This window comes from Oncorhynchus mykiss, chromosome 3, assembly GCF_013265735.2.
Source record: "Oncorhynchus mykiss isolate Arlee chromosome 3, USDA_OmykA_1.1, whole genome shotgun sequence".
Classification (NCBI taxonomy): Eukaryota; Metazoa; Chordata; class Actinopteri; order Salmoniformes; family Salmonidae; genus Oncorhynchus; species Oncorhynchus mykiss.
This window is the reverse complement of record NC_048567.1, coordinates 4,317,142-4,333,575: the sequence shown is the minus strand read 5'-3', so window position 1 is coordinate 4,333,575 and position 16,434 is coordinate 4,317,142. Positions and strand designations below refer to the sequence as shown.

Sequence of the window (16,434 nt, the reverse complement as noted above, 5' to 3'; positions counted from 1 at the left end):
ATCCTGTTCATCTTTCCTAGAAATTATGTCAGATGTTTTTATATACCTCTAGAATGTTATATCTGGACCTCACAGCATCAGAGGGAAAGTTAATGTACATGCTTCTTACAATGTTGACAACGTTGACTGTCTGGGATAGTTCTAGAGAGAGTGCTGTCTGAGTGACTGTCTGGGATCGTTCTGGAGAGTTCTGTATGAGTGACTGTCTGGGGTAGTTCTGGAGAGAGTTCTGTATGTGTGACTGTCTGGGATAGTTCTAGAGAGAGTTCTGTATGCGTGACTGTCTGGGATAGTTCTAGAGAGTTCTGTCTGAGTGACTGTCTGGGATCGTTCTGGAGAGAGTTCTGTCTGAGTGACTGGGATCTTTCTGGAGAGAGTTCTGTCTGAGTGACTGTGTGGGATCGTTCTGGAGAGAGTTCTGTCTGAGTGACTGTTTGGGATCGTTCTGGAGAGAGTTCTGTCTGGGATCGTTCTGGAGAGAGTTCTGTCTGAGTGACTGTCTAGGATCGTTCTGGAGAGTTCTGAATGAGTGACTGTCTGGGATAGTTCTAGAGAAAGTTCTGTCTGAGTGACTGTCTGGGATAGTTTTGGAGAGCGGTCTGTATGAGAGTTCTGGAGAGAGTTCTGTCTTAGTGACTGTATGAGATAGTTCTAGAGAGAGTTCTGTCTGAGTGACTGTCTGGGATAGATTTGGAGAGAGGTCTGTATGGGATCGTTCTGGAGAGAGTTCTGTCTGAGTGACTGTCTGGGATCGTTCTGTATGAGTGACTATCTGGGATAATTCTGGAGAGAGTTCTGTATGAGTGACTGTCTGGGATAGTTCTGGAGAGAGTTCTGTATGAGGGACTGTCTGGGATAGTTCTGGAGAGAGTTCTGTATGAGGGACTGTCTGGGATAGTTCCGTAGAGAAGTCTGTATGAGTGACTGTCTGGGATAGTTCTAGAGAGTTCTGTCTGGGATAGTTTTGGAGAGAGGTCTGTATGAGTGACTGTCTGTGATAGTTCTGGAGAGAAGTCTGTATGAGTGACCGTATGAGATAGTTCTAGAGAGAGTTCTGCCTGAGTGACTGTCTGGGATAGTTTTGGAGAGAGGTCTGCCTGAGTGACTGTCTGGGATAGTTTTGGAGAGAGGTCTGTATGAGTGACTGTCTGGGATAGTTCTAGAGAGGTCGGTATGAGTGACTGTCTGGGATAGTTTTGGAGAGAGGTCTGTATGGGATTGTTCTAGAGAGAGGTCTGTACGAGTCCTGTAGGAACTGCAGGCACAGGGGACTTTTGTTGATTTAATTAAAGGATTTGTTCAATACAGACTCTGAGCTGTAATGAGAATAATACTATCAGGAAAGTTAAGTGGTGTTGAGAGTCAGTCAGTCACTCTGTCTCTCTCCACCAGCCACCTTGACTAATAATAACTCTGTGGGTGCTCCTCTCTGAGGGCCGGGAGGGAGATATGACTGAGGAAGGGAAGCACAGCACACACTCACACACTCACACCACGTCGGTCATTAAGACGCTGCCAACCGGGTGCTTTTCTTATTTATTTCTATTGAGCGATGATGAGTGCTGACTGACACTTGCCTACTTCTCTAGGGAGAACCTCCCCAGCTAAACACAGATTGAAGTCAAACTTTCAGAGTAGGATGGGAATTCTAGCTAAGTTCTGATTGGATGGATCCTGGCTGTGGCAAGCATGCATGATTCAGCGGCTTCATGTCTTTGTAAACAATAACATATGGCAATTAGACTAGATAGCATAGCCTATATACAGTCTATTAGACACATCACCCCATTCACCAAAATGGATCGCTCCTACAGACAGTGAGTCATGTGGCCGTGGCTTGCTATATAAAGCAGGCGGACAGGCATCAAGGCATTCAGTTACTGTTTGATTGAACATTAGAATGGGCAAAACCAGTGACCTAAGCGACTTTGAGTGTGGTATGATGGTCGGTGCCAGGCACGCCAGATCTAGTATCTCAGAAACGGACTCCTGGGCTTTTCCCGCATGACAGTGTCTAGGGTTTCCCCAGAATGGTGCGACAAACAAAAAACATCCAGTCAGCGGCTGTCCTGTGGGCGACAACAGTTTGTTGATGAGAGAGGTCGAATGAGAATGGCAAGAATCATGCAAGCTACAGTAACAGGCAGGCTACAAACAGACAAATAATGGCTCAGTACAACAGTGGTGTGCAGAACGGCATCTCGGAACACGCAATTCATCGATTCTTGTCACGGATGGGCTATTACGACCACACCAGTTCCACTCCTATCAGCTAAAAACAACAATAAACGGCTCCAGTGGGCAGGCACGCGATCACCAGCACTAGACAATTGTGGAGTGGAAAAACAATGCCTTGGCTGACAAATCCTGATTCCTGTTGCGTCATGCTGATGGCAGAGTCCGGGTTTATCGTAAGCTGCATGAGTCCATGGCCCCATCCTGCCTGGTGTCAACGGTACAGGCTGGTGGCGGTGGTGTACCGCTGTCAAATCTGAAGCAACTGTGTGATGCCATTGTGTCAGCATGGACCAACATCCCTGTGGAATATTTATGACTTGTAGAATCCATGAAGAATCCCCAAAGAAGTCTCTCAGAAGCTCTTCTGGAGGCAAAGGGGGTCCGACCCAGTACTAGATGGCTGTACCTAATAAACTGTCTGGCGATTGTATGTTTTCATATGTTATTTATGGTCGCTTCTATTCCCACACTTCATTTGCAACACTGGTAGCACTAAATTGATGCAGTATTTCCCTGCATGGTTAAAACATTTCAAATTTAATTGTTATGTGAAATGCTTACACCACTTTAAATGCACTTAACTGCAATTCTAGCTGTGTTTGCATGTCAGATTTTCATGACCACAGCTGATTCTGAAAGCCCAACCAAACTGTGAAAATAAGATGTCAAGAAGAGAGTTGCTTGTTCTCTTGTTAAGGGCAGCAACCCACATACCGTAACATTGCAGCGAGTGTAGCAGCATCAGCAAATGTTTCAGGAGGGAGAGGAAGATGGAGGGAAAGTCTGGGCGTGAGAGAGAGGGGAGCCTGAATGCCAGAGATGGAAAGGGAGAAGGAGACTGGGAAGAGAAGGCAAGGCAGCGAGAGATAGGGAGACTGGGAGGAGAAGTCGAGAGAGAGAGAGAGAGAGAGAGAGACGGGGCAGGTGAATCAAGTGAGAGAGGACAGAGAGAGAGAGAGACGGGCCAGACTTGAGCTGCCTGCAGGAAATATTTATGAGCGTGAAGAAGATGTTCCCAGTGCCAATGATGAAAGGTGTGTTTGGGAACAGAGGCAGTGGCGGTGGTGTATCTGTACCAGGGAGAGGGAGCCAGGGGCTTCAACCCTCCTCCTCTATCTCCTAGTCCTGGCCACCGCACCGCTCCACTCCACACAGCTCTCCACTCACATTAAACATGTATCAGTCCAACACAGGAGCTACTGTAATGCTCTGCTCCTAATCAGCTGCAGCCTAATCTCGCTCTGAAGCATAGCCCAATTCCCTATATAGTGCACTACTTTTGGCTCCGGTTAAAAGTAGTGCACTATATAGGGAGTAGGATGCCATTTGGGACGAATCACCTCTGGATGATTCGTAATAATAACCAGCTACATCACACACTGCTACATTTCTACATATTGATTCCTGACATGCAATTCAATGTCCTGCAATAATCATGACAGATAATCTCTGTTTGTGTGGAAGGACATTTTAATGCTGCTTAACAAAAGCAAATTAATGTTTTGCTCCAGAAGGAAGCATCAATCTTTAGGGTGTTGACCTGGTCCATATTGCAAAGATCAATAATATTTTCATTTTTTGTGAGCTAGAGAACCCACTGGGCACAGACGTCAATTCAACGTCTATTCCACGTTGGTACAACGTAATTGAATTGAAACGACGTGGAAACAACATTGATTCAGCCAGTGTGTGCCGAGTGGGAAGTGTCTCTTTTAAAAGAACGTAGACATTCTTCAAGGGAGATTGTATCTTAAAGTATTGTAGTACTCAATGGTAATAATTTCAGAGATCCTTTCCACACTGTCTTGTAGGTGTTTTGCTGTCTGACTTATTACATGCCAGCTCCATCTTTGCATTCTTCTGTAATCTTCTAAATACACATTTCACAAAGTTAAAACCCATTTTGATATTTTTTGGTTTTAATATCACTCTTATTCATTAAACATGCCATTTAAACGGAGAGGATAGAGTTCTAAGCAGAGAGATGAAAACAAGCCGGATAATGAAAGGCTTAGCTGGCGGTCCTGAATTTACATCGAGCGTTCTTCTGGTCCAGGTGCTGCGCTGCTGCTTCAAAAGGGACATAATTACACACAGGCACTTGTTGCAGGCTGGGGAAACCACAAGAGAGACTGCAGGGCTCCTCTCAGTCTGACACGGCTAACACTCTGGGAGAACATACAGCACAGGCTCAAACTAGAGGAGACACAAAGGCTAAGCTTAGTAAAGACTTATAGCTACCACTATGATAAGAGTCTTCTTCTCATATAGAATTGTTTACTGGGGATTTTTCGATCCTCGTGTAGTGGAGATACTAAGCTTAGTAAAGAGCTGCATTGAACTCTGTTTTGTCCTCATAGTTTTGTGTTCAATCCCCATGTAGGCCCTACAGTATTATGGTTTATGGTTCTTAAGGTTATGGTTTTAGGCCCTACAGTATTAGCCCTAGGTTATGGTTTTAGGCCCTACAGTATTAGCCCTAGGTTATGGTTTTAGGCCCTACAGTATACACCCTAGGATATGGTTTTAGGCCTACAGTATTAGCCCTAGGTTATGGTTTTAGGCCCTATAGTATACACCCTAGGTTATGGTTTTAGGCCCTACAGTATTAGCCCTAGGTTATGGTTTTATGCCTACAGTATTAGCCCTAGGTTATGGTTTTAGGCCTACAGTATTAGCCCTAGGTTATGGTTTTAGGCCTACAGTATTAGCCCTAGGTTATGGTTTTAGGCCTACAGTATTAGCCCTAGGTTATGGTTTTAGGCCTACAGTATTAGCCCTAGGTTATGGTTTTAGGCCTACAGTATTAGCACTAGATTATGGTTTTAGGCCTACAGTATTAGCCCTAGGTTATGGTTTTAGGCCTACAGTATTAGCACTAGATTATGGTTTTAGGCCTACAGTATTAGCCCTAGGTTATGGTTTTAGGCCTACAGTATTAGCACTAGGTTATGGTTTTAGGCCCTACAGTATTAGCCCTAGGTTATGGTTTTAGGCCTACAGTATTAGCCCTAGATTATGGTTTTAGCCCTACAGTATTAACCCTAGGTTATGGTTTTAGGCCTACAGTATTAGCCCTAGGTTATGGTTTTAGGCCCTACAGTATTAGCCCTAGGTTATGGTTTTAGGCCCTACAGTATTAGCCCTGAGTTATGGTTTTAGGCCCTACAGTATTAACCCTAGGTTATGGTTTTAGGCCTACAGTATACACCCTAGGTTATGGTTTTAGGCCCTACAGTATTATGCCTAGGTTATGGTTTTAGGCCTACAGTATTAGCCCTAGGTTATGGTTTTAGGCCCTACAGTATTAGCCCTAGGTTATGGTTTTAGGCCCTACAGTATTAGCCCTAGGTTATGGTTTTAGGCCCTACAGTATTAGCCCTAGGTTATGGTTTTAGGTCCTACAGTATTAGCCCTAGGTTATGGTTTTAGGCCCTACAGTATTAGCCCTAGGTTATGGTTTTAGGCCCTACAGTATTAGCCCTAGGTTATGGTTTTAGGTCCTACAGTATTAGCCCTAGGTTATGGTTTTAGGCCTACAGTACTAGCCCCAGGTTATGGTTTTAGGCCCTCTGTATTAGCCCTAGGTTATGGTTTTAGGCCCTACAGTATTAGCCCTAGGTTATGGTTTTAGGTCCTACAGTCTAGACATTAGTTAAAGGCTTTCATCCCTTTTCATGTTGAATTAGACTCCTGTTTGGAATGATTTTCCAGTTAGTCCAGGGTAATCTACAGTATATCTGCAAAACAAATGTAAGTAATTTAAATGTTTCTTGTAGAACAGTTAAACAAGGAAATAAAATGGTGTTTAAAATAGCTCTCATGCCCACGCATTTTGAGAACTTCTTGGATGAGTACTTTTTGTTGTTGTTGCATCCTATGTCCATTTTTTCCCAGTGTGTTAGATGCTAGTATTAATACAGTAGCAGTGTTTTATTTAGAAAAATAGAGAATTAGCCGCACTCCACTCCACAGGTGTGCCCAATGTCCTTTAATGGCGGTTTTCAAATTGCCACCCTATTTTCTATTTAGTGCACTACATTTGTACCAGGGAGTTAGATCAGGGTTCTCCAACTTTTTCTCTCAAAATAAATCCTGAGCCACTCGTATACAAGCAGCATATTGGTAGGCCCAATAGCAATAGCTATTGACCTTTTGATGTTCTTTACCATATATTTTCAATGCCCCTCCCTGCCTCTGTTCATAACATTAGATTTTCAAAGCCCCTCCCTGCCTCTGTTCATAACATTAGATTTTCAATGCCCCTCCCTGCCTCTGTTCATAACATTAGATTTTCAATGCCCCTCCCTGCCTCTGTTCATAACATTAGATTTTCAATGCCCCTCCCTGCCTCTGTTCATAACATTAGATTTTCCATGCCCCTCCCTGCCTCTGTTCATAACATTAGATTTTCAGTGCCCCTCCCTGCCTCTGTTCATAACATTAGATTTTCAATGCCCCTCCCTGCCTCTGTTCATAACATTAGATTTTCAATGCCCCTCCCTGTCTCTGTTCATAACATTAGATTTTCAATGCCCCTCCCTGCCTCTGTTCATAACATTAGATTTTCAAAGCCCCTCCCTGCCTCTGTTCATAACATTAGATTTTCAATGCCCCTCCCTGCCTCTGTTCATAACATTAGATTTTCAATGCCCCTCCCTGCCTCTGTTCATAACATTAGATTTTCAATGCCCCTCCCTGCCTCTGTTCATAACATTATATTTTCAATGCCCCTCCCTGCCTCTGTTCATAACATTAGATTTTCAAAGCCCCTCCCTGCCTCTGTTCATAACATTAGATTTTCAATGCCCCTCCCTGCCTCTGTTCATAACATTATATTTTCAATGCCCCTCCCTGCCTCTGTTCATAACATTATATTTTCAATGCCCCTCCCTGCCTCTGTTCATAACATTAGATTTTCAAAGCCCCTCCCTGCCTCTGTTCATAACATTAGATTTTCAATGCCCCTCCCTGCCTCTGTTCATAACATTATATTTTCAATGCCCCTCCCTGCCTCTGTTCATAACATTAGATTTTCAATGCCCCTCCCTGCCTCTGTTCATAACATTAGATTTTCAAAGCCCCTCCCTGCCTCTGTTCATAACATTAGATTTTCAATGCCCCTCCCTGCCTCTGTTCATAACATTAGATTTTCAATGCCCCTCCCTGCCTCTGTTCATAACATTAGATTTTCAAAGCCCCTCCCTGCCTCTGTTCATAACATTAGATTTTCAATGCCCCTCCCTGCCTCTGTTCATAACATTAGATTTTCAATGCCCCTCCCTGCCTCTGTTCATAACATTAGATTTTCAATGCCATTTTCAGACTTCACTTTCTGAAAGGTTGGAATAAGTAGTGACGCATCACATGACTCCAAGGTTTTCTCTGTGTGTGTTTTGTTTATGCTGTTTTAGTCTAGTATAGTTGCCTTTGTAACATCAGGTTAAAACATGCTCTGAGTTACAGCACACCTTATACACAGTAGCCTCCAGCGTGCCTTACCTTTGTGAAAAGGGAGTCTGTGTACAGTATGTCCACACCGGTATGAAAGATAGTTAGTTGTACAAACGGGCGTGTTTAAAAAAACGGCCTCAGCTTTTCTTCACAGTGATTTTGTATGGTTGTTGTGTGGAGAGAGAAGAGAAACCTTGAGGCTGCTGTGCTGTGTGGAGTATCTTGACTTGAGTTGTATTCGTTTCTGGTTGACTTGTTCTACTGACACAACAAGGCCTTTCTGACTGGAATGTTCCCCCTCACTATGTTCACTCTTCGGGTCTGTCCCAAATGGCACCCTATTCCCTATATAGTGCACTACGTGGACTCTGGTCAAAAGTAGTGCACTATGTACAGAATAGGGTGCCATTTGGGACGCAGATTCCTTAACTCCTCACTCGCCCTCTAGCAGCTTGTCAATCAGTGCAGGTGTCCTCCTACTCAGCACCTCAACTATATCAGAACCTAGAGCCCTCTTTCTCTCTCTCTCTCTTGCTGTCTCTCTCTCTCTCTCGCTGTCTCTCTCTCTCTCGCTGTCTCTCTCTCTCTCGCTGTCTCTGTCTCTCTCGCTGTCTCTCTCTCTCGCTGTCTGTCTTTCTCTTGCTGTCTCTCTCTCTCTCGCTGTCTCTCTCTCTCTCGCTGTCTCTCTCTCTCTCGCTGTCTCTGTCTCTCTCGCTGTCTCTCTCTCTCGCTGTCTCCGCTGTCCCTCTCTCAATTAAATTAAATTCAAAGGGCTTTATTTGCATGGGAAACAAGTGAAATAGATAATAAACAAAAGTGTAAACACTACACTTACAAAAGTTTCAAAGGAATAGAGACATTTCAAATGTCATATTATGTCTATACATAGTGTTGTCACGATGTGCAAATAGTTAAACTACAAAAGAGAAAATAAATAAACATAAATATGGGTTGCATTTACAGTGGTGTTTGTTCTTCACTGGTCACAAATCCTGCTGCTGTGATGGCACACTGTGGTATTATCAAAATTGGATTTGTTTTCAAATTCTTTGTGGATCTGTGTAATCTGAGGAAAATATGTGTCTCTAATATACATTGGGCAGGAGGTTAGATAGTGCAGCTCAGTTTCCACCTCATTTTGTGGGCAGTGTGGACATAACCTGTCTTGTCTTGAGAGCCAGGTCTCCTTAAGTTGATTCAGCTGCGGGATCGGGGCACCACCAGTACAGAGCTTGCTCAGGAATGGTAGCAGGCAGGTGTGAGTGCATCTGCACGCACAGTGAGGCAAAGACTTTTGGAGGATGGCCTGGTGTCAAGAAGGGCAGCAAAGAAGCCACTTCTCTCAAGGAAAAACATCAGGGACAGACTGATATTCTGCACAAGGTACAGGGATTGGACTGCTGAGGACTGGGGTAAAGTCATTTTCTCTGATGAATCCCCTTTCCGATTGTTTGGGGCATCCGAAATAAAGCTTGTCCGGAGAAGACAAGGTGAGCGCTTACCATCAGTCCTGCGTGCATGTGTCATGCCAACAGTGTGGGGTTGCTTCTCAGCCAAGGGAGTGGACTCACTCTCCATTTTGCCTAAGAACACAGCCATGAATAAAGAATGGTACCAACACATCCTCCGAGAGCAACTTCTCCCAACCACCCAGGAACAGTTTGGTGACAAACAATGCCTTTTCCAGCATGATGGAGCACCTTGCCATAAGGCAAAAGTGATAACTAAGTGGCTCGGGGAACAAAACATTGATATTTTGGGTCCATGGCCAGGAAACTCCCCAGACCTTAATCCCATTGAGAACTTGTGGTCAATCCTCAAGAGGCTGGTGGACAAACAAAAACCCCACAAATTCTGACAAACTCAAAGTATTGATTATGCAATGGGCTGCCATCAGTCAGAAGTTAATTGACAGCATGCCAGGGCGGATTGCAGAGGTCTTGAAAAAGAAGGGTCAACACTGCAAATATTGACTCTTTGCATCAACTTCATGTAATTGTCAATAAAAGCCTTTGAAACTTATGAAGATGCTTGTAATTACACTTCAAAATTCCATAGTAACATCCGATAAAAATATCTAATATCTAAAACTTTTGGCCACGACTGTAGTTCAGAAAGGTACTGTGGTAGAATACTGGTTTTAACTAGTGAACGCTATGTTTATTAGGTTGTTAGTAGTGATCCTCATTTCCACGTTTTTTCATTTCCTAATTTCCACGTTTTAATGGAGCTTATGATGTAACCCAGTGGAACCAGGGTAACAAGGTGACTTAATGGATGTGTGGTATATAATGGATGTGTGGTATATAATGGATCTGTGGTATATAATGGATCTGTGGTATATAATGGATCTGTGGTATATAATGGATCTGTGTTATATAATGGATGTGTGGTATATAATGGATCTGTGGTATATAATGGATGTGTGGTATATAATGGATCTGTGGTATATAATGGATCTGTGGTATATAATGGATGTGTGGTATATAATGGATCTGTGGTATATAATGGATGTGTGGTATATAATGGATCTGTGGTATATAATGGATCTGTGGTATATAATGGATGTGTGGTATATAATGGATCTGTGGTATATAATGGATCTGTGGTATATAATGGATGTGTGTTATATAATGGATGTGTGGTATATAATGGATGTGTGGTATATAATGGATGTGTGGTATATAATGGATGTGTGGTATATAATGGATCTGTGGTATATAATGGATGTGTGGTATATAATGGATCTGTGGTATATAATGGATCTGTGGTATATAATGGATGTGTGGTATATAATGGATCTGTGGTATATAATGGATGTGTGGTATATAATGGATCTGTGGTATATAATGGATCTGTGGTATATAATGGATGTGTGGTATATAATGGATCTGTGGTATATAATGGATGTGTGGTATATAATGGATCTGTGGTATATAATGGATCTGTGGTATATAATGGATGTGTGGTATATAATGGATCTGTGGTATATAATGGATGTGTGGTATATAATGGATCTGTGGTATATAATGGATCTGTGGTATATAATGGATGTGTGGTATATAATGGATCTGTGGTATATAATGGATGTGTGGTATATAATGGATCTGTGGTATATAATGGATCTGTGGTATATAATGGATGTGTGGTATATAATGGATCTGTGGTATATAATGGATCTGTGGTATATAATGGATGTGTGTTATATAATGGATGTGTGGTATATAATGGATGTGTGGTATATAATGGATGTGTGGTATATAATGGATGTGTGGTATATAATGGATCTGTGGTATATAATGGATGTGTGGTATATAATGGATCTGTGGTATATAATGGATCTGTGGTATATAATGGATGTGTGGTATATAATGGATCTGTGGTATATAATGGATCTGTGGTATATAATGGATGTGTGGTATATAATGGATCTGTGGTATATAATGGATCTGTGGTATATAATGGATCTGTGGTATATAATGGATATGTGGTATATAATGGATATGTGGTATATAATGGATCTGTGGTATATAATGGATCTGTGGTATATAATGGATGTGTGGTATATAATGGATCTGTGGTATATAATGGATGTGTGGTATATAATGGATCTGTGGTATATAATGGATCTGTGGTATATAATGGATCTGTGGTATATAATGGATGTGTGGTATATAATGGATGTGTGGTATATAATGGATCTGTGGTATATAATGGATGTGTGGTATATACTGGATCTGTGGTATATAATGGATGTGTGGTATATAATGGATCTCTGGTATATAATGGATGTGTGGTATATAATGGATGTGTGGTATATAATGGATGTGTGGTATATAATGGATGTGTGGTATATAATGGATGTGTGGTATATAATGGATGTGTGGTATATAATGGATGTGTGGTATATAATGGATCTGTGTATATAATGGATGTGTGGTGTATAATGGATGTGTGGTATATAATGGATGTGTGGTATATAATGGATGTGTGGTATATAATGGATGTGTGTTATATAATGGATGTGTGGTATATAATGGATGTGTGGTATATAATGGATGTGTGGTATATAATGGATGCGTGGTATATAATGGATGCGTGGTATATAATGGATGTGTGGTATATAATGGATGTGTGGTATATAATGGATCTGTGGTATATAATGGATGTGTGGTATATAATGGATGTGTGGTATATAATGGATGCGTGGTATATAATGGATGTGTGGTGTATAATGGATGTGTGGTATATAATGGATGCGTGGTATATAATGGATGTGTGGTATATAATGGATGTGTGGTGTATAATGGATGCGTGGTATATAATGGATGTGTGGTATATAATGGATGTGTGGTATATAATGGATCTGTGGTATATAATGGATCTGTGGTATATAATGGATGCGTGGTATATAATGGATGTGTGGTATATAATGGATGTGTGGTATATAATGGATGTGTGGTATATAATGGATGTGTGGTATATAATGGATCTGTGGTATATAATGGATGTGTGGTGTATATAATGGATGTGTGGTGTATATAATGGATGCGTGGTATATAATGGATGCGTGGTATATAATGGATGTGTGGTATATAATGGATGCGTGGTATATAATGGATGTGTGGTATATAATGGATCTGTGGTATATAATGGATCCGTGGTATATAATGGATGTGTGGTATATAATGGATCTGTGGTATATAATGGATGTGTGGTATATAATGGATGCGTGGTGGGTAATGAACCACTTCACATTTTAGCCATTGTAATGATTTGTGTAAATCAAATTGTTACTTGCTAATTGTTTTGTTTTGCTTTTCTTTGAGGTGTGACCTTCAGGTTCTTGTAGGATTCAGGATTGTGTTTTATTTAGCCTAGCTAACCTATCTTGGGCATTCCATTGTATTGTGCTATGTGTGTGTGTTGGGTTCATCCGTGTGTGTATGTCCGTCCGTGTGTGTGTCTGTATGTGTGTCTTTAGGAGGAGCTGGTTGTGAACCACATGGTGTGTAAGATGGTGGAGAACGTGTGTACCCCGGCGTCTCACTACGCCCAGGGCTTCATCACCGCGGAGATAGGCCCCATGCTCTGGTACCTGTTCACACACTCCAGCGTCGACTCACTACGCGTCAGCGCCATCTCAGTAAGTACAAACACAATACACTAACAAGGGAAATCTGAACTCACTCATTCACTACAATATTTCACTTTCATTTGTGATTGAAGTAGAGATACTGTGTGTACTGATGAAATACCACTGGGTGGATTATGTCCATGTATATAACCTGCATTGGGACTAATATCTTGATACCAGACCAAGGTTCCTATTTAAACTGTTTCTTGATTGAGTTTGTCTGACCCAAAGAAACCAATGCAATAGTCCCAAATGTACAAACCCTGCCTATCCGGCACTTCAGACACTTTTAGAAGCCAGCTGTGTTTGAAAGAGAACTTGATGATGACTGAGGCCTTCCTGTGTTATTAACTTCATACAGGCCCTGTGTAGAATCACCCGCCTCTCAGCCAGTGCCTTCCACAGTGTGATTGACAAGGTGGGGCTGCCAGCCATCTTAGCCAGCCTGGTGTCGGGGATCAGCCGTGTCCAGCAGCACATACTCACCATGTTCTCTGCCATGCTGGCGTCAGGGGCCCACGCCCAGCTACACAGACTAGTCCAGGAGCGGGTATGTAGGATACTGTAGTGTAACACCTTGTTAAACACCAACAGTCCTAAATGCTACTCTATTCCCTACATGACTCCCGAGTGGCGCAGTGGTCTAAGGCACTGCATCTCAGTGCTAGACGCGTCACTACAGACCCTGGTTCGAATCCAACTGTAGGCCGTCATTGTAAATAAGAATTTGTTCTTAACTGACTTGTCTAGTTAAATAATGGTTAAAAATAAAATAGTGCACTACTTTTGACCCTATGGGCCCTGGGCAAAGGTAGTGCACTATAGGGAATAGGGTGCCATTTGGGACGAAGGAAATGAAAGCACAACTATAGCCCCTCATTCAACTGTCACTGTGAGGCTAAGAGTGTGGCCTGTGCCATAGCTGTATGGGATTGGTGTTGTCTCTGTGTGGACGTGTTTCAGCCCTGTGCCATCTTCTTCAGCACTAAACATCTCATCTGACCCGGCACCGCCGCCCTCTCCCTAACGTCTGACAGATAATTGGCCATTATCAGCTTGTGCTGCTAGTTCCAGCCAACACAGAAGATGAATCCCATCTCCTCTCCTCTTCTTCTCCTCTCTCCTCTCCATCTCCCTCTATCTTTAATCCTCTGGCCCAGTTAGGGTTAGTTGTAAGTATGAACAAATAATGGAATATAAATCTCTCCCAACGGAACACATGCAGCCAAAGCCAGATAAGATGCAGATAAGAAAGAGAAAGATTTGTCTGCATGTGATGTCTAGTCTGTCTCAGGGCCTCACCAACTGAGATGGGAGAGAATCATTTTCTTCAAAGAGAGGAGTTCTCTTATTTCCTGAGGTTGACTTGACTCCCAGTCACTGAGACTTGAACAAACATGCCTTATTCCTACTGATGAGTATCTTTAAATATTCATCTTGCTTTCAGGATTCTCCACTAAGAGGGGCAGTACTGTTTCGTAATAGTAGCAGGATTGTTAATGCACAAACAAGGCCCTCCCTCCCAGTAAAGTTCCTATAGACACAAATGAGCCGGTGAAAGTGATTTAAGAAGGTACTGTACATCGCTGCCTTCAAGGTTCTGTGAGATTACCATTGGTCATTTAGTTTGACCTGAATGAATCTACATGTCCATTTCCAATGTAACTGGGGAAAACAAGTCTTTGAGTGCATACAACTTACTGCGTTAACTGACTCTACTGGTCAGTTAAGACTCAGTGTAGCTCAGTATCAGGTCAACACTATAGCTGACTCTACTGGTCAGTTAAGACTCAGTGTCAGGTCAATACTATAGCTGGCTCTACTGGTCAGTTAAGACTCAGTGTAGCTCAGTATCAGGTCAACACTATAGCTGTCTCTACTGGTCAGTTAAGACTCAGTGTCAGGTCAATACTATAGCTGGCTCTACTGGTCAGTTAAGACTCAGTGTAGCTCAGTATCAGGTCAACACTATAGCTGACTCTACTGGTCAGTTAAGACTCAGTGTAGCTCAGTATCAGGTCAACACTATAGCTGACTCTACTGGTCAGTTAAGACTCAGTGTAGCTCAGTATCAGGTCAACACTATAGCTGTCTCTACTGGTCAGTTAAGACTCAGTGTCAGGTCAATACTATAGCTGGCTCTACTGGTCAGTTAAGACTCAGTGTAGCTCAGTATCAGGTCAACACTATAGCTGACTCTACTGGTCAGTTAAGACTCAGTGTAGCTCAGTATCAGGTCAACACTATAGCTGTCTCTACTGGTCAGTTAAGACTCAGTGTCAGGTCAACACTATAGCTGACTCTACTGGTCAGCTAAGACGCAGTGTAGCTCAGTATCAGGTCAACACTATAGCTGACTCTACTGGTCAGTTAAGACTCAGTGTAGCTCAGTGTCAGGTCAACACTATAGCTGGCTCTACTGGTCAGCTAAGACTCAGTGTAGCTCAGTGTCAGGTCAACACTATAGCTGTCTCTACTGGTCAGCTAAGACTCAGTGTCAGGTCAATACTATAGCTGGCTCTACTGGTCAGCTAAGACTCAGTATCAGGTCAACACTATAGCTGGCTCTACTGGTCAGCTAAGACTCAGTGTAGCTCAGTGTCAGGTCAACACTATAGCTGGCTCTACTGGTCAGCTAAGACTCAGTGTAGCTCAGTATCAGGTCAACACTATAGCTGACTCTACTGGTCAGCTAAGACTCAGTGTCAGGTCAACACTATAGTTGGCTCTACTGGTCAGCTAAGGCTTATCTAACCCCACTTGACTCCATTACAGTTGAGCATATCTTAAAGGGATAGTTCTGACTTACCCTTGTGTGTTGTTTCGTCCAAATCATTTTTAAATGTGGCTGTTTTTTATGGAAATTCCAGAATCTCCTGGCTAGCATTTTTTGTTATTGTAGGTAGCAATGATAATCAAATAACGCCAAAACAGTGAACTCTCCCTTTAATGGAGTGGCTGTCTGTCATTACAGGACTTTGTGGTGAAGATAATGCGTTCACTGGAGAGCCCGTCCTCTGTCATCAGAGCCAAGGCCTTCCTGGTTCTCCTTCAGGTCCTCTGCAGCAACAGGGACATGCTGCTACTCTGCTGCAACTCTAGGTATGGACAGGTCTACTACACATTCACTCTCTCTCTCTCACACACACGCGCGCGCTAGCACACACACCTACACGAAGGTGATGGCTGCTGTTTTATGATCCCGTAACCAATTGTGCTATTGTGTATGTTTGTCACGTTATTTGTATGTATTTTGTACATAATGTTTCTGCCACTGTGTCTTCTGACCGAAAAGAGCTTGTAGATATCATGACAGTGATTACTCACCCCGTACTGGAGGAATACCTTTTGTTCAACGAGTCGGACGGGAAAGATTTACTTCAGACGCCCGACAAGGCCCTCATCCCCGTCATTCGCAGGGTAAGAGACTGCGGTGTCGTGGACGAAGATCCAGATGCCTTTTTAGGATCCCACGCCGAGAGGGTAATCTACCTTTACCATTGGTCCTATTAGCCAACATACAATCAAGCGATAATAAAATAGACGAACTACAATCACGTATATCCTACCAACGCGACATTAAAAACTGTAATATCTTATGTTTC

The 16,434-nt window shown here is 42.6% G+C and overlaps 1 protein-coding gene across 3 annotated transcripts in view; it reads left to right on the top strand.

Moving 5' to 3' along the window:
• Positions 1–16,434, top strand: part of LOC110505077 (serine/threonine-protein kinase ULK4-like) — a 218,821-nt gene that overhangs the window by 20,551 nt on the left and 181,836 nt on the right. For all 3 annotated transcript variants that reach the window (XM_036966144.1, XM_036966148.1, XM_036966152.1), the window contains exons 20-22: positions 12,677–12,838; positions 13,191–13,379; positions 15,804–15,931. In XM_036966144.1, coding sequence (XP_036822039.1) covers positions 12,677–12,838; positions 13,191–13,379; positions 15,804–15,931 — 479 coding nt within the window. The remainder of the gene's footprint in view (positions 1–12,676; positions 12,839–13,190; positions 13,380–15,803; positions 15,932–16,434) is intronic.